Genomic DNA, 22,172 nt, shown 5'->3' with positions numbered 1-22,172 from the left:
CTAATACTATGCTTAGCCAAGTCTGTCAATTAGAACTCAAACACCACCCACTAGTATGAATATTATGCTTTCAAATTTTTGTCAATGATCAAAAAGTGATCAAAAGATGAAAGTAATAAGTAAATAAAACACAAAAATAACCAGTCATAATTTATTTCTTTGAATGTCCACGAATAGAATATAAAAGTACATTTATATACAGTATTATTTATAAAAGTACAAACGTTCGTCACCTCACTACTACCAGCAACATTCCGTCTTATATAATGTCCACGAAAATAAATGCCTTTGAATGCGAAAAACATTATTGTCAAAACTGTACAACTACATAACACAGTGAAATGCAAATTAGACATCTATAAACTTGGTCTACACTATTGAAATCATTTTAACACAAAACATATATTTTAGGACTTTCGCCTTACATTTTCCAAGAGTCTACACCAAGCTTTTAACAAACTAAAACTAAGAAACATACAACATCAATTAAAAACAACACAAAACATTGAGATTATCATTTAATATTTGTCGAAGATTCCTCGTTACAATCAATTTCAACTCATTATGATATAACTACAATTTTCACTATTCATTGGGATAACTAATATTATTTTTCACAGATAACGCTTATAATGTTTAATATTTGTGTGCAATATATTGTTAGTAAACATAACATTTGTAAAGACGCTAGAACAATTGTTAATAATGAATATTATGTCAATTTTATTTCTTGTTAAGAACTAATAGAAAAATATTATGTCAGATATATTTTTTTTTATGAAAAGTCGTATTTTGGCCTACCATAAATTTTATAATATTTCAGCTTTACACAAATCATAATTCAAACATACTGCAAAACTATAATATAAGAAATATTTTAATAATTGAATATTTTATATCAATTATAACTAACAACCTATTTACTTCTTATTTTTGCAAGAAAACAATAAAATTAGTTTGGCAATATGTTAAAAAAATTTACAATTTTTATTCCGAATTACAATTTAACCACGTTCAACGCGTATGTTTCATTCAGAATTCAATACAAAAATAATATCCAATAATACAATAAAAGAAAATAATTATACAACTCAAAAATACCAATTATTTATTAATAAACGCTAGCGAAAAAATCTACGAAAAAAAAAGAAAAACCAGGGACCATGGCTTAATATTTTAACTACGTCATTTTAATAATAATTCGTTAGTTTGACACATTTCAGCCTGGCCACAGTATAGTTTTGTATAATATTGGACGCGGTACAGAAACTTTTGTACTAAATATCATCGACTATTTTAAACTTGTATTTATTGAACTCTAGCTATTTTTATAGTTAAACTAAGAATATAAAATTGTCCTCAGTCCAAAGCTTAATTCAATCATTTATTTTGCATAACATGTCCTTTTTAAGGTTAAAAAAAGATGGCAGTATGTTTACTATTTCTATAATTTTGGAATAAGTGTGAGTCATTAAATGAAAAACATAAAAGTCACAAGTCACATAAGTTCAGTCAACATAATCTTTCCTAATTCGTCAATATATTTACAATGTCAATTTAATATAATCAATACCTATCTAAAAATAATACTAAAATTTGCGTCCTAGAAATCAAAAGTCAAACATTACAAATCACTTTCCATATCCTAAAAAAATAAAAATTTATGTTCACAACTCAAAAGTCGAATATTTCTGTAAAATCACTACAACTACAATAATTTTTCATTACAAAATCTACAATAATTATCTATGTACATATAAAATTTATCCGCACCGTCGTCCACTATTATACAGTATAGTAAGGCAGTATGTATGTCCATCTGTGCGTATCTCAGAAACCAAAGCTCACATTTTGAGAGACGTTCTTCGTAGCGAGCGCTGAGCGAGGGGAGTTGGGGCCTGTCACTCGCAACCAGTTTGATACCTGAGGAAAAATATATTATGAGTTTTTTGAAAGTATGAGTTTGGTGAAAGTATGAGTATGAGCATGGACTAATAGAATCTAAAGAGGACTGATGAATGTCATACTAGAGATCGTACCCCGTAATTTCAGCTTATTGCTAGATGGCGCTCTCATTTGAGCTTATTATTTAATTTGCAGTTTTAAAAGCGCCACCTAGTGACCAATTTTAGAACTAAGGAAACAGCAAACTATCGATTTTCAATTATTACATCTAGAGGGCGTTGTTTTAAAAACTCCGGTGTTTTTGAATTATTATTTTAGTTTTTAGGGAGCATCTAAGGAAGTGAGTACCTCTATTACGATTTCGACACCCACTACAAACATTCGACATAGTGATCAGAGTAGTGTATATAATATAATTATATTATATATATTCTTTATTTTCTGTTAAAAAAATGTCTATATCTTTTTTCTTCTTAAGTATTCCCTTGTAAACAGTATTATTTATATGACCATAAAATACGGGAAAAGAAAAAAAAATGTGGATGTACAGCGATGATTTGAACCAGCATCTATCGATTTTAAAGTACGAGACTCAGTCAACACAGCTACAGGCACTTATACGTCTTACATTGAAATTTATGCTCTAATTGTTCGAGTATTTCTTTGATAAATACAGTTCATAGCAACGCGGTGGTGGAGCATCTTAAGGAAGTGAGTACCTTTAATAAGATTTCGACACCCACTACAAACATTCAACATAGTGATCAGAGTAGTGTATATTATATATATTCTTTATTTTCTGTTAAAAAAAATGTCTTTTCTTTTTTCTTCTTAAGTATTCTCTTGTAAACAGTATTATTTATATGACCCTTAAAATACGGGAAAAGAAAAAAAAATGTGGATGAACAGCGATGATTTGAACCAGCATCTATCGATTTTAAAGTACGAGACTCAGTCAACACAGCTACCGGCACTTATACGTCTTACATTGAAAGGAGATTGCCCAAGTGACTATGGCACTTGGTATCGCAATCAAACTTATTGTGTCAAGATGAAATATAGCTCAATTTAAAGCTTGATGTTAGTACTTTTAGAAACGATTAAAGTTTTTATGTAAATAAGCCGCAGTTCACGACAATAAAAATAAAACAATAGTTTTATTCAACGCTTCAAAAAAATACTTTATCGAGTTTATACTAACGATGAACGTTAAGTTTTACATTTATTACATAGGTAATATTTTAATTTACAAGACAAATGTGAAAAGTAAATCGTAATAAACATTATAATTCAAAATAAATAACGTCGAACAATGCGTCGAACACATTCATTCAACTATGACATATGACGCAGGACGCTTGCAAGAGAGATAGATATAATGTGTCAAAACAGAAACTTTTACTTTTATTTCTATTTATTCGGTATAATTACGACTTAATAGTGATAAATATGATCATTATAAATACAAATAGGAATTAACAATATCACGAACACGTGACACAACTAGTATTTTACCGATTCCATACGTGGTCATACATGTTTCAAAAGAATAACTTTTACTATTATTTCAATTATTTATCCGGTATAATTAAGACTTAATATTGATACATATGATCATTATAAATACAAATAGGAATTAACAATATCACGAATACGTGGCACAACTAAAATTTTACCGATACCACCCGTGGTCATTCTCCTTTATGCTCTAATTGTTCGAGTATTTCTTTGATAAATACAGTTCATAGCAACGCGGTGGTGGAGCATCATAGAGTAACTTATATAGGATTGTGGAGCATCTTAAGGAAGAGAGTACCTTTAATAAGATTTCGACACCCACTACAAACATTCGACATAGTGATCAGAGTAGTGTATATCTTTCTTATATATAAAAATGAATCGCAAAATGTGTTGGTAAGCGCATAACTCGAGAACGGCTGAACCGATTTCGATAATTATTTTTTTATTATATTCCTTGAATTACGAGGATGGTTTTTATGTAGAGAAAACGTAAATGTGTACCACGGGCGAAGCCGGGGCGGACTGCTAGTCTTATATATAAAAATGAATCGCAAAATGTGTTGGTAAGCGCATAACTCGAGAACGGCTGAACCGATTTCGATAATTATTCTTTTTTTATTATATTTCTTGAAGTACGAGGATGGTTTTTATGTAGAGAAAACGTAAATATGTACCACGGGCGAAGCCGGGGCGGACCGCTAGTAATATATATTATTTAAATTCTTTATTTTCTGTTAAAAAAATGTCTATATCTTTTTTCTTCTTAATTATTCCCTTGTAAAAAGTATTATTTATATGACCATAAAATACGGGAAAAAAAAAAAAAAAAGATGTACGGCAATGATTTGAACCAGCATCTATCGGTTTTTAAGTACGAGACTCATCAATACAGCTACGGGCACCTATACATCTTACGTTGAAATTTATGTTCTAATTGTTCGAGTAATTCTTTGACAAAAACAGTTCATAGCAACGTGGTCCATGGTCTTAGATCATTAAGTAATGGATGGAGTACGCTGGCAAATGTTCTAACTAAACTTTCTGCTGATTTTGGTGCGGAGAAGGTAACTCACACTATTGAAACACAATCACACATTCACAAAAATAATTTGTGTCACGAAAGTCGTAAAAATTTATGACCTTTTAAGCGACGAGTTTTTAAATTCAACTCTATCCCTAAGTTCATAAAGATTTAATTTGTATTTCATTCCAAGTTGTCTCGTGGGGAGTGCGGTTCAATATCGCGTTCTAAATTCAACTTTATAACTTAGGTCATAAAGATTAAATTTGTATTTCTTTAATGCCTCAGCCCCCGGAATCACAGACACAATAGAAAATCTATTGTGTCGTGGCCCGTGGGCCGTGGTCCGATCGGGCCGCTCGGTGGTCAAGGGGCTAAAAGATAGACTCGTAAGGAATGCGGTTCATTATCGGGTTTTAAATTCAACTTTATCTCTTAGTTCATAAAGATTAAATTTGTATATTTTCTTTCCATGATAGTCTCGTGGGGCCGCATCAATGATCGAGTAAACGACTCGATTATTTGTCTTGATCATATCGCTAAACGATACATCGACGATTATTAGAAATTGCATTTAATTAGAAATGTACGTTAAAAAAATATACACAAATGAAAGGTTATTCCATCTTTTTTAATATTCGACATGTTTGAATTGCTTCTGCAAGGCTTGACAGTGCAAAACGGCATTTTTAGCGGAGCACTCGCAGACGTCCTTTCGATGTTTTAGCCTAGGAAAACGCAGAGTGTTTGTAATCGATTACGCAAGTAGTTTTTATGAAAGCATAAGATTTTTCGATTCGAATAATCTTATACCTCGACAAAAGGGGAAACACCTGCGAGTGTTATCGATTACTTAATGATCTAAGTCCATGGTGGTCACGAAGTCACTCTCGAACAGCGATGAACGAAGTGACAAAAATAGGCGGTCCATCCTAAGGAGCGCTGGTGCAGTGAACTCCCATAAATAATTATAATAAAGTTGTGCTCATTCATTTAACAATTAATATATCTTTAATTTTAAATTAAATTTATCGTATACCTAAACTCCAATACGAATATCAAATGCCTAAATACGGAATCCAATAAGAGGTTAAGAGAAATTTTCAGTCCTTCGCGAAACAAAAGATCACGTAAACATAGCGCAATCCATTTTATAGATCATCTTCATACTTGATAAGTAGTATTATTTTTTTATATTTTTATTGAAATTGATTCCAGAAGATAACTTTAAAAATTCATTTTGTTACTTTTATTAGTGATCCATTGAAATGTTACATTTTTTAGCCCTAACCTTGCATTTTTTAGAGGACGCAATTTTGTTTTTTTGATGTGTAGGGGGGGTCAGTGTGAAGCTAAAACCAAGTTTGTGGGGTCGCCACCCTTGTCCCACGGCCGCCATCTTGAAAATAGCGGTTGAAATGGTATTTACGATATATCTCTTAAACTATTTAACTGATAAAAAATATCGTTAACATTATTTGTTGCAAATCGAAATATTCCAATTATTTGTAACTAGCGGTCCGCCCCGGCTTCGCCCGTGGTACATATTTACGTTTTCTCTACATAAAAACCATCCTCGTACTTCAAGGAATATAATAAAAAAAGAATTATCGAAATCGGTTCAGCCGTTCTCGAGTTATGCGCTTACCAACACATTTTGCGATTCATTTTTATATATAAAGATTTAAGATATTACTTTGTTCTCATGCTTTGAGTTAAAATTGTACCGTAAAATAGCGTTTTTTGTTAAAAATCTGTAATAGCACCCTTATTGTGGTGCTTTTTTTTTGTAATGAATTTACTACGCTACTGTATTTTCTTTGTTTTAGACTTTAGTTCAATACTTAATTAAACACCCATACAATTTTGTCACGAGTCGCCTCTGGTCAAACTAACCGTTATTAGTGTTACGTTTACTCAAAATACAAAAATGAAGAAAGTATTATTTTACGCTTATTAAATCTTTAAAACTAAAACAAAATGATGTGGAGGTAGGGAGGTGGATTTCCTCAATCGAAAAAGGGAGAGACTAGTCTACTCGACCGGCCGGCCGTAAAGGCCCCGATTATTAATGGCGGAAAGTTGTATATATGCTCTGTAACGAAAACATTTCGCTTGCGCGATTCAGAGCAAAAAATAACATTTAAATAAAAATATTTTTTTGCGTATTATATTTTACGTTATAGTTTACGTTTTTTGCGTATTATATTTTACGTCAAGATACTATTTGGCACATTGATTTTTTTTGTAGCGACATCTCTTAGCTTCATTAAACCGACTTAATGCTCTAAGGCGACATCTAGTTCTTAAACGTATAAAAAAGCTTATAAAAATGCCAAATGCTACTGTGAGTGACATCTATCGACAAAATTGGGAACTGAGAAACGAGTTACGTTTTTTACTATGGCGATTGTAAGTCTTCTTGAGTGTATTAGTCTATGGTATGAGTTAAGTTAAAATATGAGTTAAATAATATAGAGATTGAGTAATAGGTTAGAAGCCATTGAGAGCTATTTCAATTTATGTTGTATAAATACTAATAATATAAAATATGCCAATCATGTTTTAGACGTAACACCAATGTATTACAACTTTTCATGCGAATTAACTCATTTAATTCCATTTTTTAACTTTTATATGGTACCAATATTAGTTAGATGCATTATTCAGCAAGGTATGACCCATGAGTATGAGTTAGATATGGTACGCAAAGACTAATCGAAAAAGTATTAGTGTGAGTTATATACTAGTAAGTTAAGAGTATTGAATATATTTTTTTTCAAAACCATAGCATAATCCTACTTATGTTATCAACGTTACGTTTGTGAGGATGAATAGATGAATGTTCAATATTATTTCACATAAAAACTACTAAACCGATTACAATTAAATTTGGTAAGTAGGTATCTGAAGACACAGATTAATACATAAGATACTTTTTATCGCGGAAATCCGGGTTTTTCTTTAAAAACGCGGGCAAAGCCGCGGGCAGAAATCTAGTCAATAGTAAATAATCTACCTGTAATGAAGGATTCCTATCTTCACTCCTCTCTCGCCTCGGCGTGCTACACGCGGGCGGAATATTGGCACTAACACTTGCACCGGCACTAACACTGGCACTAACACTGGCCGGCGAGCCGCAAATGCTCCACGAGACGCTAGACACTATACTGCCGTCTAGGTTTGATGTGGCTTGCCAACTGTAAAAGAAAAATTAATCTTTCATTTCTAGCTGACTTACGCTACTTTATCTGCTCCCAAAAGGAATATATCATTCATTTGTATAATATAATCATTGTAATTTGTCCTCAATCTATACTAATATTATAAAGCTGAAGAGTTGGTTTTTTTGAACGCGCTAATTTAAGGAACTTGGATAGCACATTTATCGAGGAAGGCTATAGGCTATATAACATTACGCTAAGACCAACAGGATCTGAGCACTGCGTATCGTATACATTTGTAATTAGGCGTATACTTGTTCATTTATAAACTGTATACATCTATTGCACTAATATGAATCGAAATTGGCTGAGCCAAAGTATGTTATTTTTAATTAGATATTAACCTTCTGTTATTAAAACATTATTCGCTACTATGAAATACGTATTCGTCAGAGTATGAGTTATGACTGAATCTAATAAAATTGAATCGCTAAATATGTTAGAGCAAAACTCGAGAACGGCTGAACCGATTTCACTGATTCTTTTTTTATAATATTCCTTGAAGTTCAGGATGGTTCATATGGAGAGAAAACGTATACATGTTCCACGGGCGAAGCCGGGGCGGACCGCTAGTTATTATATAAATACACACCTCTCCCTCTCAACGTCTGTGTACAGAGCAACAGTGTGCCTCCAGCGATAAATGTTCGGGAACTTTTCAGGTGAAATATCGCAAGTAGACACCGCTTCGTATACAAGACGGTCCATTTTTGATGGCTCCTCACTGGAAGAATTTAATAAAAATTATTAACTTACTATATTTTTTTGTTACAATTATTATCTGTCCAATATTTTTATATTATAAAAAATACAACATGACACTTGGGAGTTTATATGACCAAATTTTAAATATAAGCACATAAAATTTCATCTCAATATTATCGAAAATTTACGTAAAAAAGCATAATCAGGCTTAGAGAATTTTACGCTATCTACCTATTACAATAAAATAAAGTCAAGTTAGTAGTGAAGAGTTATACCACATTTTATAAATAACTAGCTTTCCGCCCGCGGCTTCGTCCGCTTTGTCTAAAACCTAATAAATTATATACTAAAACCATTCTCTTGAATCTCTCTACCTATTAAAAAAAACCTCATCAAAATCCGTTGCATAGATTTAAAGATTTAAGCATATAACGGGACAGAGAAAGCGACTTTGTTTTATACAAATGTAGTGATGTATTGAAGAATGGCTGAAACGATGTTAATGAATGTTATTTTCGATAATAATTACTGTTAAAAGTCTTACAAATAAAAATACATCTATTATAACATTACCCATATATAAAAGTCTCGGCTATAGCCCGATCACTCGCGTCGTGCATTTCATCATCAGAACTATCTATAGTATTATTTTCTTCACTCGCTGTAAAGTATGCAGCCTCTGAATCTGATGGAGATCCTTCTGATTCGTCGTCCGATATCTGTGTTAAAAAAAATTGGTTGTCTGTAAAGTCGATTTACTGACGATAGTTGAACGTGACAACGATTGTGCTTTTTTGTCGCTCGTTCCGCGCTCTCGCTCGCACTTCAAGCCTTACATGGAACGCCTCAGAGCGAGGTAACGCCGCATGAGTCATGTTTTTTCGTGCGTGCAGCCGGCTCTATCGAATTATAAGACGTTGTCACGTCAATAAATAAAATAAAACTTTATTGACACTATAAATACGTGCAGCTGATGATTCCATAGGCTCCTGAATTAGTAAACCTCTCCGGAGTCAGTTTAATTTAATTTCTCAATGATTCTTTTTTTTACAATTATCGATTACTAGCTTACCGCCCGCGGCTTCGCCCGCTTTATCTAAAACCAAATAAATTATATACTAAAACCTTCCTCTTGAATCACTCTATCTATTAAAAAAAACCGCATCAAAATCCGTTGCGTAGTTTTAAAGATTTAAGCATACATAGGGACATAGGGACAGAGAAAGCGACTTTGTTTTATACTATGTAGTGATAGTGATGTTACCATTGATCTTCTGGGTTATGTTATGACGACAGAGCAAGTATTATTCAATATCAAATTGGAAATAACATTACGAGAACAGATTAAAACTGTTTCGGTAAAATCCAAACAAGCATAATTTAATGTCTGATGAGAATATCTCTTTATATTATTGTGAAAAAAAAAATGTCAAGATTCAAATGCATCTCATTTTTTGTAATTTCAAAATGGGTATGTTATAAATAAATCCATAAAAAAGACATCATACACTTTCAAGGATAAATTGTATAATTAAATATGTTATATCTTACCTGTGCACTTTCCACGGTACATTTATCTACATCAACGGTATAAAGTGATACACTGTCTCCGGCAGGCGAATTCACACTTTGGGGCTTTTCATTCTCTATATTTTGTAATTTACCATCCCCTGAAAAAAATATATTAATAATTTTTTGAAGACAATAATATAGTATGAGATTTTATTGATTTATGCTCGCAATTTGTTAGATAAACTTTTAAATACGCGATTGAAAACTACATGACATCTATAGCTCAATACAAGATATTCCAATATTTCCACTTATAAACTAATTTTCAGATCAACAATTTGCTCATAAAGAAGTACAAAAAATGATTGTTTATTTAATAGTTTTTAGTTCGACTATACTGGCCAAAATTTTTCGTAAACATAGTCCCAGTAGCAGTAAAATGTGAAACATAGTGCATGTAACGGTGAATAGATTTGATCTTTATGTTTAAGCAGAAAGCCAACTCACCAATATCCTGATCGAACATGAGCCGTCTTGCAAACCCCTCGCTCTTGGGACTTGTCGACAGAATCGACCTATTTTTACGAAACGACGCATTCTTCTTACTGTTCCTCTCAAACGCTTCTATCTTCCAATCGCAACGACATTTGGAGGCTTTATCCCAAATATCCTTACACTCTATCTCCGAAACCGCCGGCCCTTTAGTCTCTTCACTTTCCGTCAATTCCTCGCAAATAAAGCTCGACACACACCTAACGTGACTCTCAACAGCATGATTCACTTTCATTCTATTCCCACGGTACGTGAATGGCCGCTTTTCGTCATCCGAGCTAAAAATATCGTCGTTCGGACATCTCAGTTTAACCAGAAACTCGACTAAATTATTAATGTCGTCCAAATCTATGGTCTGCTGTTTCAATTTGAACACAACGAGCTGCGCTAGTCTGGAGTGTATTAAGGCGAAGTTGATATCTTTAAATCTCTCATCGTCCATGTATGTAAACATAGTGTGTTGCAAATGTTTCGCTTCAGATTTAAGAGATTCCCCTGCTATTTCTGGTTCTGCTGTTAGAGAGAATATTAGGGCATCTGCGATTCGTTTAGCGAACACTTGGCACGTTCTTTCTATGCACAATAATTGGCTGACGGTGTGATTCATTGGAACTGTATCTCCGTTCGTAGTTATAGGTTTGGCGTTGGGTTGTCTACACAATCTCTGTCTGACCGGGTCTTTTTTCCTCCAATCTGGTCTGTCACTTAACTTGCATGTATTCATAGCGGCGCAAAGTTCAGATATGGGGCTTAGGGCATCTTTTGGGGAGTTTTTCGAGCTATTAACTATTCTAGATATAGAGAAGTCATCGGGGGAGGCCTGCAATTGGCTGCAACTGTCGTTATAAGCGAAGGAACAGGCCGTCTCGTATTTAGTTTTGAGATAGTTTTCGAGCATCACGAGTCCTTCAGGCGTTCGCAGATCTGTGAATGTATCGAGGAACGGCCAGTATTCTTTCCATGTCACATTCATTTGTTCAGCTAAGTTTCTGTAAAAGAAAGTTAATTCCTTTAACCTTTTCCATAAAATATGTATAATGTTATGTCATAAAAAAAATAAGCCCATTTAATAACTCAGGCCCCGGAATCACAGACACAATAGAAAATCTATTGTGTTGTGGACCGATCGGGCCGTTCGGGGCTCAATGGGTTAAAATTATGAAATTTACTTTAATTAAATATTATTAAGCTGCATCTAAATCTGTCAAATGTCGTTCTCAAACATATTGTGTAAATCTGGTTTCCGTAACACAAGCGAAAGCTTAGTATGGGATCAGATCGTGCTGTGTGTGAAAATTGTCCTGAATATTTATTTATTTATATGTTTCTGTATGTGCCTATATGTATATCCGTGTATATGTGTGTATATGTACATCCGTCCCCACTCACCGGCCAGCCGCCTCAAGTCCCTTAGCCATGTCCCTTAGTCGGAACGCGGTGGGTCGTTGTGTACAGCCGCGGGGCGGAGTCTTCCAGCGGCGCCGGAACTTGTCCGCGTCGCGTGCGCACATCGGACCCGCGTACGCGAGGATCTCGTAACGAGGTGACATTGGATCGCTGTTTAGATCCTGGAACACGATTGATTTATATATATATTGTAGTAAATCGTCGTATGATCTATCTATAAATTTATTATAACTCCTTTATTTATTTATTTTTATATATATAATATGTAGTCATAAGTAACTCCTTTCGTCCCAACTCGAAGCCTTTATTATAATGGGGGCACTGAAAAACAGCGCTGCCAATGTTCCTGGACGTTGCAGCATATAGCTGTCTCCTTTTTTTCAGGGTCGTATGACACACCTTAATAAATGTAGTTATCATTCTATTTTTTTTGTACGTGTTTTTTATGTTATTAATTTAAATATTTGCTTCTTTTGTTGTTATTATTTCTTGTTCTGGTGTTTTCTTATTTAACTTGTACGGTTTTATGTTTTATGTTTATGTATGTGTGTGTGTTGTGTGCTGTCTCTAATAAATAAATGTTTCTTTCTTTCTTTCTTTAGTAGCCTTAAATTGTCATAAGCTAACATAAGCCAGCCTTAAGGGCGGCCGTACCACTTCAAGCAGTTAAGACCGATGACTTGAAGCCGCGACCGCGCGGTGAACTAAAGACATTTATTCACTGCCGTACACGGACTGCTCGAGCCGTCAACTGCGCAGTTTGTAGCGAAAGCTCGAGCAGTCAACGACCGACCGCTCGAGCAGTCCGTGTACGTCGTACCACTGGACGTATCGGGCTGAAATTTGGCATGCAGGTAGATGTTAGGGCGTAGGCATCCGCTAAGAAAGGATTTCCCGAAATTCTTGAGGGAACGGGGAAAAACGGGGATGCACGTACAAAGTCGTGGGCGGAAGCTAGTTGGTTTATAAGATTTTAATAATTATAAATTACTAGCTTTCCGCCCGCAGCTTCGCCCGCGCAATCAAAGAAAAAATATCAAAGATAAAAACCTATCCTATGTCCCGGGGTAAAAAGTAGCCTATGTCCTTTCTCGGATATCAAAATATCGCTATACCAAATTTCATGCAAATTAGTTCAGTAATTTAGGCGTGATTGAGTAACATAAATCCATACTTACAAACTTTCGCCTTTTTAATATTAGTATGGATGTATACTCACAGGTGGGGAAGCGGGTGTGAATGGCCGGCCGATAGTGGGCGGGCTGGCGTCTTCCTCCGCGTGCAGCACCGGCACGTAGTATCGCTCTAACAGCATGCATGATATGCGACGTTTTGTTTCCGGGCTCGGGTTCGACACGCGGTTGCATATTATCTGTGGAACAAGAAGAATTGTAGGAAACAATATTTATATATGACTAGCTTTCCGCCCGCGGCTTCGCCCGCCTTTTCAGAGAAAACCCCGCATAGTTCCCTTTCCCGTGGGATTTCCGGGATAAAACCTATCCTATCTCTCAAGTTGGATCGAACTGCACATGGTGTGCGAATTTTATTATAATCGGTTAAGTAGTTTAGGAGTCCATTGAGGACAAACATTGTGACACGAGATTTATATATATTAAGATATACAATATATGAAAAAAAAATGTGAATTATCGGTGAAAAAGTTGAAAAAATGACAACAAAAAATCGACTAAACATCTAGCGCAGTCCAGAACAATAAAAAAGTAAAGATAAACAGTAGGGCACTTTATCACTGATGCAAGTTATATGAAGACAATTCAGACATATGAACACAACCGGTGATGATAAGAAACAATTGCAAAATAATGCGATCCTGCATCATAAACCGCTGTCAAAATAATTCGTGTTTCCAAAGTCCACTAGAAATACTCTTCACAAGCAAATAACCAATATTCAGTATTATTTATTAGCCATTATTGATTGAGAGAAACGTTTGAAACATCTTTTCAACCATCTTCCATAAAAACTAAAAACTATAAAAAAAAATTTTCTTCCATATAATCTACGTCCTGTTCTTATTCTTGTCAGTTACAACTTTTTAATTTTTAACAATATAGAAATTCAAAGTGCTAAGATTTAAATGCAACCGCTAGAAAGATAACAAATTCTCTACACTTACATCCTGAGCAGTCTCCCCATATTTGTTCTTAGCGAGTTTATTACACTGCGGAAATGACGTCAGCACGTCCACAACTTGTTCCGCTCCGTACTTCGCCGCAAAGTGTAATGGCGTCTCGTTCATAGCTCGATCCGGTGTGTTTAGATATCTGTCTACTAGGATACCGGCGAATTCCTGCAAATTTTCATAATTTTTAAGAATTTTTTCTGCTAAATTTAATGGAAGAATTTAGCAATAGAATCTGGTGTGTAATATTTGTCTACTACGATCTTTGCGAATGCCTGCAATTTTTGAGCAGTATTAGAATGTTTATTTCTATTTTATAAATTTAGTTGATTGACAAGTCTACAAAATAAAATGGAAAAGTTTATACTATATAGTTAAATAAATACATTGGAAAAAATACAGATAGATAGATAATTCTTTATTGCATACACAAGATTTAGAAGAACATAATACTATTATTAAATGCAATAGGCTACAACTTCATGCTCATCAATAATTTCTTCAACGAAATTACTATTACTAATTGCAATCTGCAATGCAGAGGTCGGTAGGTTCAATTCCCACCAGCGGCAAATATTTGTGTGATGAACATAGATGTTTGCTCTGTGTCTGGGTGTTAATTATCTACATAAGTATTTATTTAAAATTATATACGTATGTTTATCAGCCATCTGGATTCCATAACACAAGCAAAAGCTTAGTATGGGATCAGATCGTGCCGTGTGTGAAAATTGTCCTGAAATATTTATTTATTATTCACCTTACAAGCGTCATGGTCAGCGTCAGATCCATACAAAGTCTGCACAAATGCTGGGTTTCCAACTGTTGTAAGTAGCAAGTTGCATATTTCAGCGTTAAGTGATTTGGCCGCTATGTGCAGGGCGTTGTAACGCGAACCTTCCTGTAATTGGGAAAGGAAATTCAAGGAAGGAAATGTTATTAAAATGTTTGCTTGGAAATTTTAATCACCACTTAGCTAATTAAAATTTAATGATAATTATTTTTAATATATCTTATCTGATATCATACAGCTGAAGCTGGATAATATATATTATACATGTGAAGAGATTGATTATTTATTGGCTTGAACTCCCTAATCTCAGGAAAAACGAGTCTAATTAAAATTTTTTTTTCATTGTTAGATAGTCCATTAATTATCGAGTAAGGCTATATTATAATATCTTCACTTTACGACCAATAGAAGCAGAGCAATGTGGGAAAAACCGCAATAAAAGCTAGTTTGCTACTCTTGCACGTATTTATGCACGTTTATAAAATATTTTTTTGTTAACTGGGTATTGTAATAACTCAAAACAATATATAAAAAAATATACATTTACCATATCATTTAAAATGTTATGCAAATTATAATTGTCAGACGTGACACAAGAGTTCAAGGCAATGCTTTTTATACTTGATTTTTCTCTAATTATGTATAAGCAGTTACACAGTACAATTTATGCAATATTTTGATTATACAGTCTAGTCAGTCAGTAATATTTCGAAACAGACCATTTTACAAATCTGCTGGATTGTCTGGTTATTTTCACCTACAGATATTATTAAGATGTCTCTATAATTAAAACGAAACACCAAATGTGTTGCTACATGTAAAACTCGAGAAAAGCTATTTAAATATGACCAATTTGTAATTTGCAAAATCCGCGTTGTTCGCATTATTCCCGCGTCTTTTCGAATCCTACCTCGAGAACTATACTTTAAAAATTTCACATTTGTAAAGGTTTTCAATGCTATAAAAATAGTTATGTATATCAAAGTATGTCATAGTATACATTATTTCACAACACTTTACACAAACCTGAACAATAGTAGGTGTATTCCCGCTGCTAACCAGGTATCTAGGGTTGTCCCACACTCTGTCCCTGACTGTACAAGTGAAGCCCGCCTCGATAGCTTTGCGGAGGGACACCATGTCTTGTGGTGATGGCGATTTAAATGGGTATGGCTTTTCTCCCATGAGAGCTGAAATTATAAAACACTAGGTTTCAGCCCGCGGCTTCGCCCGCGCAGTCAAAGAAAAACCCGCATAGTTCCCGTTCCCGTGGGATTTCCGGGATTGCGTCATTTTCCCGGGATAAAAAGTAGCCTATGTCCTTTCTCGGGTATCAAAATATCTCCATACCAAATTTCATGAAAATTGGTTCAGTAGTTTAGGCGTGATTGAGTAACAGACAGACAGACAGAGTTACTTTCGCATTTATAATATTAGTATGGATACATACCTTTAAAATAATGTGTTACATAACGTTTGCCTTGTTATTATATCATATTCGGTAATAAAACTATTCAAGTATACATGGTTAGTAGTGACTTACATAAAGCATCCCTTGTAATTTGTAATTAGATTACATTTGTACAAAATTATGTAGAATGAAACAAATAATACAAATTTATGCATTATGCAACATGTAGCTTGTGAGTGTGCTTTTTGAGAATTTTTAAATAAATTTATGGTTTAAAAGGGGTGATAGTATAATTAATGAATTAATTATGTAATTATCAAAAAGTTTATTGTCTTTAAACTGTAAACCCATGACAAAAAATGTATAGAAATATAAATTAGAAATAAAGATTATAGTAATATGGCATTTTGAATACTATATAACATGCATATAACATGTAGTAAATCTTTATAATTACATATATACAAAAACAAGTGTAGACTCAATATGAAATTCTCAAGTAGCAAAGAGATAAGGGGGCATTGCTCACTTGTGAGTTATAAAGTTATCACATGGAATGTGCATGTGTTAGACATGTTAACTGATAGTACTAATTGGAATGCATTAATTTTCACTTTGCTTAAGCAATGTTTAAAAAAAGGAGTAGTTTAATTTAAAAATGTATAATACTCGCGTAAAATCAAAACTCGAAAATACTATGTTAAAAAGTATTTCATGAATAGTTTCATTTTGCACCTTTACAACAAAAAAAATATTATTATTCCTATTATCATAAAAAATGTCTAGACTTGTCTATTAATTTGAATTGAAATTTCAGGTACATAATTTATATATTATATCACATTCATAATGTTCAAATGCTGTATAATCAACATAGTTATACAGTCAAAATCTGTTATAACGACATCGAAGGGACTAGTCATATTGAGTCGTAAAAACCGATAGTTGTAACAACCGGATTTGAATTTTCTCCCTTTCTTTCCAAACGGTTAAAATTGTCGAGTGTGATACACTATATTCTTTTGCCAGGTAGCTTTGAAATAATACGCGATTTTTCTTCGATATTGATTTGTTTTCTTTTTTGCGACATGTTACAATTTTCACAGTTAACTCAACAATATGTTTTGGTGTGCCTTGTGAAAAGATAAGTAACAAACTGACTTAAGAGAAAGAGATATGCTTTGTTTCTAAGAATTACAAAAGACCCTAAACTTTGATTACTTTTACGATAATAGCCATTGACTATTATACCGTGCCAGATGTGGATACAGTTACCTATTCAAATTGTTTACAATACAGCAGAGCCGGTCGTTCTACAGATATAATACTCCGAAAATATTAAACAAATGTGGTCGCTTAATGCGGTATGTCGTAGTAAACAATGTCGTAAAAACCAATGTTTTCGATAAGGCGGTCATATAACATTCAGCCAGGACCTTTGATTTTGGTCAATTTAACCGGTATGTTGTTCTTAACGATGTCGCCATAAACGGTTTTGACTGTAGTTTCAATTTAAAATCATCAATCAAAACTGAGTACTTTTCGAGTTCAATTGTTGCTAACACACAAAAAACTTTTCTCTTCATAAACTATAATATTAATGTGAATAACAAAATGTGTTGGTAAGCGCATAACTTGAGAACAGCTTAACCATTTTTTTTACTTCTTTTTTTATATTCCTTGAAGTACGAGGATGGTTTTTATGGAGAGAAAATGTAAGCATGTACCACAGATGAAGCTGGGCCGACCACTAGTATTCACATAAAATTATAGACAGGTAATATGACTTACAGTTCCCATTTCCTTCATGAGTTTCAGTAGATTCGGCTCCTCGTAAAGCGAAAGACACAGCATCTTGATGATTTCTGAACACTTTGAACCTCGCAGATTTGTACCTTTTTACTAATTCTAACGCTTCCGATCTATTTTTGTACACATGCAGAGCCTCTGTAAGGAAAATTTATTTTAATAAAATTTTGTTTTTATTGCAAAATACCTTTTTAATGTAGGATTAAATTCAATCAAAAAGTTGGGATAATCATTAGATTGTTCACAAACATTATTTTATTCATTGTTTTTATGCATATTGCTTTCAATCATTAATATTATTACATTGTACAAATATTTTATTATCTAAATGTATGTGTATGTATGTATAAAAAAAAAACATATTGACTATGCAAACACAACACTTTTTCAGTATGTGTACATACATATTTTTGCAAAGTTTAAAAGCATACATTTTTCATGATATAATGTGTGACCATCAACATTCGTAATCACTTCCTGAACATCTATTTACGTATGATAGTATTTTTATCGCAAGGTGAAAATATGCCTATGGCCTACTTCCTTGAAATGATAAGATAATGTACCTATAAGACAAAGAAATTAATGAGATTTACCTTCATCAGGACCTTTCTTAATTTCGCAAGGTATATACACTCCATAGTATGTAACAGGAGGATCAGGAGATGCAGGACTATCTGGCGTGCCGTGCCTTTTGCTTAACGCATCTAAACGTAGAAGTCGACTAAATAAACCAATCGCCCCATCTTTCTTGTCAGGAGATATACATATATCTTCCTTTACGCCACCGATGTCCTTGTTACATTCCGGGATTAGCACAGCCTTCGACATTTCACGACAACTGAAAATAATAAACACAAAATGTTTTGTTTGTGACGCAAACGATTTCTAACGTTTATTTTTAAAACTCAGTTCAAATTACCTTATCGTAGATTAATGTCATAAAAACATACTCCTGTCTTGCTATTAATGCATATTTTATCAGCACATATTACACAAATTCTACATAAATAAGAATAAAATTGGTATTCAATTGCAACATAAAATTATTGAAATAATTGAAATCGAACGATGCGATGACGCGGTTGACGTTTCTTTTGACGTAGTAAATAACACAGATGAAAAATGTTGGGCTGCAAGTGGAAAAAAAGAAATCTGCTCATTTTGCGAATTATTTTGATTTTTTTTTCAGTCATATTACAAAGGAATAATGCCACGGTAAATAGCTTAAAGTAAATACATAACCGATGGTTCATGTTTATCTCCAAATTTTAATGAGAAACAAAAATTTAATATGAGATGTTTCTAGCCATAATCTTCTCTTCTTCTTCTTCTTATATATAAAAATGAATCGCAAAATGTGTTGGTAAGTGCATAACTCGAGAACGGCTGAACCGATTTCGATAATTCTTTTTTTATTATATTCCTTGAAGTACGAGGATGGTTCTTATGTAGAGAAAACGTAAATATGTACCACGGGCGAAGCCGGGGCGGACCGCTAGCTTATATATAAAAATGAATCGCAAAATGTGTTGGTAAGCGCATAACTCGAGAACGGATGAACCGATTTCGATAATTCTTTTTTTATTATATTCCTTGAAGTACGAGGATGGTTTTTATGTAGAGAAAACGTAAATATGTACCACGGGCGAAGCCGGGGCGGACCACTAGTCTTCTTATATATAAAAATGAATCGCAAAATGTGTTGGTAAGCGCATAACTCGAGAACGGCTGAACCGATTTCGATAATTCTTTTTTTATTATATTCCTTGAAGTACGAGGATGGTTTTTACGTAGAGAAAACGTTAATATGTACCACGGGCGAAGCCGGGGCGGACCGCTAGTCTTCTTATATATAAAAATGAATCGCAAAATGTGTTGGTAAGCGCATAACTCGAGAACGGCTGAACCGATTTCGATAATTCTTTTTTTATTATATTCCTTGAAGTACGAGGATGGTTTTTATGTAGAGAAAACGTAAATATGTACCACGGGCGAAGCTGGGGCGGACCGCTAGTTATATATAAAAATGAATCGCAAAATGTGTTGGTAAGCGCATAACTCGAGAACGGCTGAACCGATTTCGATAATTCTTTTTTTATTATATTCCTTGAAGTACGAGGATGGTTCTTATGTAGAGAAAACGTAAGCATGTACCCCGGGCGAAGCCGGGACGACCGCTAGTAGCCAATAAAAATGACAAAATACAAGTTAACAGTTTCTAAAAATTTAAATGAGTATTATGAATAATTATTATTTTACCCACAAACCACTTTTGGTATTAAACAGTAAATTGTGTAAATGAATAAATCAAAAAAAATGATTACAGTATTTTATTGTATATTGAAAATAAAATAAAAAATGCAAAATATTATTATACACTTTTTATTAATGTTTATGCTTCCCTTTCTTCTTAGAATTATTTTTAACTTCAGGAATGGAATCTAAAACCTTTTCAACAGATAATTTGTACAAGTTTGCATTTATTATCCGAAGCTTAGCTATTTCTTCTTCTAAAGAAGCTCTTTGCTCATTAGTTTCACAATCTACTTGTTTTCTTATACCATTATCCTCGCTTATTACTTCCTCAATAATATTTAATGGCCAAAAATTTATTTTCTTGTCAACCAAAACTTCAATTTCATTGATATCATCACTATCTTTCTCCAATGTCCTTTCGAAGCTGTGTAGAATAATGTGTGGGGAAAATTCTTGTTTGTATATGGCTTCTAAATTTGTAGTGAAGAAGGCGTTTGTAATACATCCTTTGTGTCTAATAGTTCGTATGGGCTGCCTGCTCTTAATATGCCATAAGATGACTTGCTCATCATTTCCACCTGACATCAAAATCTCCCCATTTAAGGATACAGAAAGGCAAGTCACAGCTTTAGTGTGGGAAGAAAAGATAAGTGTTTTATCTACATCACTGACTAGTACATCTCTATTACGGGGAGGATTTGTTAGGCTAAATTGAAATATTTTTCCCTCTGTACTTCCAACAAATATGTTCAGCTCCAATACATCAAATGCAATTGAAGATAATGGTTCGTCAAAAATGAGGTTTAAGAGCAGTTCTCCTGAAGATAAATCATAAATCTTACAAGTTCTGTCACTTGATACAGTGCAAAGCCGTCCATGTATACCAGTTTTGCTAATACACATATCTGTGACTGGTAAAGAATGGTCTGAGAAAATATAAACTGGATCATGTTGTCCGGCCGTGGACTGGGTTACTAGTTCAATTTCTGGATTGGCCGCAACTGTTGCTAGTGCCCAAACCATAACCATACCATCCTCTGCTGAAGATATGAAAAAGCGACCGTCTGGAGTAAACTTCAAGTGATTTACTTTTTGATAGTGTCTGTTTATAATAGTCAATAAGTTTCCTGATGATATTTGCCACAAATAAATTTTCTCATCTATACCTGCGACGCAGTACGAGCCATCAGGCGCTACGGCAAACGCGCTTGCCTTTCCAGGCAGAATAAATCTCATGTCTTGAATCGTTTGTTGAGAATTTAAGGGCCATACGTGCAAAATAGGTTTTGTTCGCTCAACAGCTGCCAAATAGTCTTTTCCAATGAATGACAAGGTTCTAGATTCTGCAGTACCACCGCCTCGATAGATCATTAAATTTGTACCGGTATTCGCATCCCAAACACAACATGTCCATAAAGTATTATTTGAATCACTCGTCACTAATACTTCTAGCAAATTAGACATTTTGAAATAAGTTCTATAAAGTACTACAACTGGAATAATTTAAATAGCATTGGTTACATGAAATAAATGAATTTTTAGTTAAATAACATGTGGAACGTGCATGTTCCTATATTTTGGAATTATAACATTGACATATGACATTGACATAAATGACATCTGATAATGAGCGCGTAACGCATTTCTGACGACGAGACGTTTAAAAATTATTTTCCAATGGCCCCAATGTGAATTTAAAATTATTATAAGTAGAGCCATTTTAATAGGCAACATTTGACAGTTCAACAAAATTCAACAACGTAACCTAGTAACGATGACATAGAATAATATGATATTTCGTTTTGTTAGATCTGCACATTTGCTTAACTTTTTTCAATTACGATAACATATTTTATAATAATAATGACCGATACAAGTAATTTTAGGATTTGATTTTACTGATAAAC

At 33.7% G+C, this 22,172-nt stretch overlaps 2 protein-coding genes and 1 long non-coding RNA gene across 3 annotated transcripts in view; all 3 read right to left on the bottom strand.

Moving 5' to 3' along the window:
• Nucleotides 1–22,172, bottom strand: part of LOC149476791 (uncharacterized) — a 465,754-nt gene that overhangs the window by 21,692 nt on the left and 421,890 nt on the right. The window lies entirely within an intron of this gene.
• Ankle2 (ankyrin repeat and LEM domain-containing protein 2) lies at nucleotides 138–19,098 on the bottom strand. The gene is made up of 14 exons (XM_089711319.1): nucleotides 18,929–19,098; nucleotides 18,603–18,847; nucleotides 17,989–18,144; nucleotides 15,813–15,976; nucleotides 14,754–14,894; nucleotides 13,988–14,161; nucleotides 13,067–13,219; nucleotides 11,830–12,008; nucleotides 10,396–11,429; nucleotides 9,928–10,046; nucleotides 8,950–9,095; nucleotides 8,264–8,395; nucleotides 7,467–7,647; nucleotides 138–1,923 (listed from the first exon to the last, which is right to left on the bottom strand). Exons 2-14 carry the CDS (start codon nucleotides 18,835–18,837, stop codon nucleotides 1,831–1,833), a joined length of 2,907 nt encoding a protein of 968 aa, XP_089567445.1. The 5' UTR covers nucleotides 18,838–18,847; nucleotides 18,929–19,098; the 3' UTR covers nucleotides 138–1,830.
• Nucleotides 20,324–21,869, bottom strand: LOC149476808 (WD repeat-containing protein 18). Its single transcript, XM_089711415.1, has one exon. The coding sequence runs from the start codon at nucleotides 21,727–21,729 to the stop codon at nucleotides 20,395–20,397; it is 1,335 nt and encodes a 444-aa protein (XP_089567541.1). The 5' UTR covers nucleotides 21,730–21,869; the 3' UTR covers nucleotides 20,324–20,394.

Source organism: Colias philodice, chromosome 26 (genome assembly GCF_061535455.1).
Source record: "Colias philodice isolate Cphi_HAF_F1 chromosome 26, ilColPhil1 Martin Lab GWU primary, whole genome shotgun sequence".
Lineage (NCBI taxonomy): Eukaryota > Metazoa > Arthropoda > Insecta > Lepidoptera > Pieridae > Colias > Colias philodice.
This window is presented reverse-complemented; position numbering and strand designations above follow the sequence as displayed.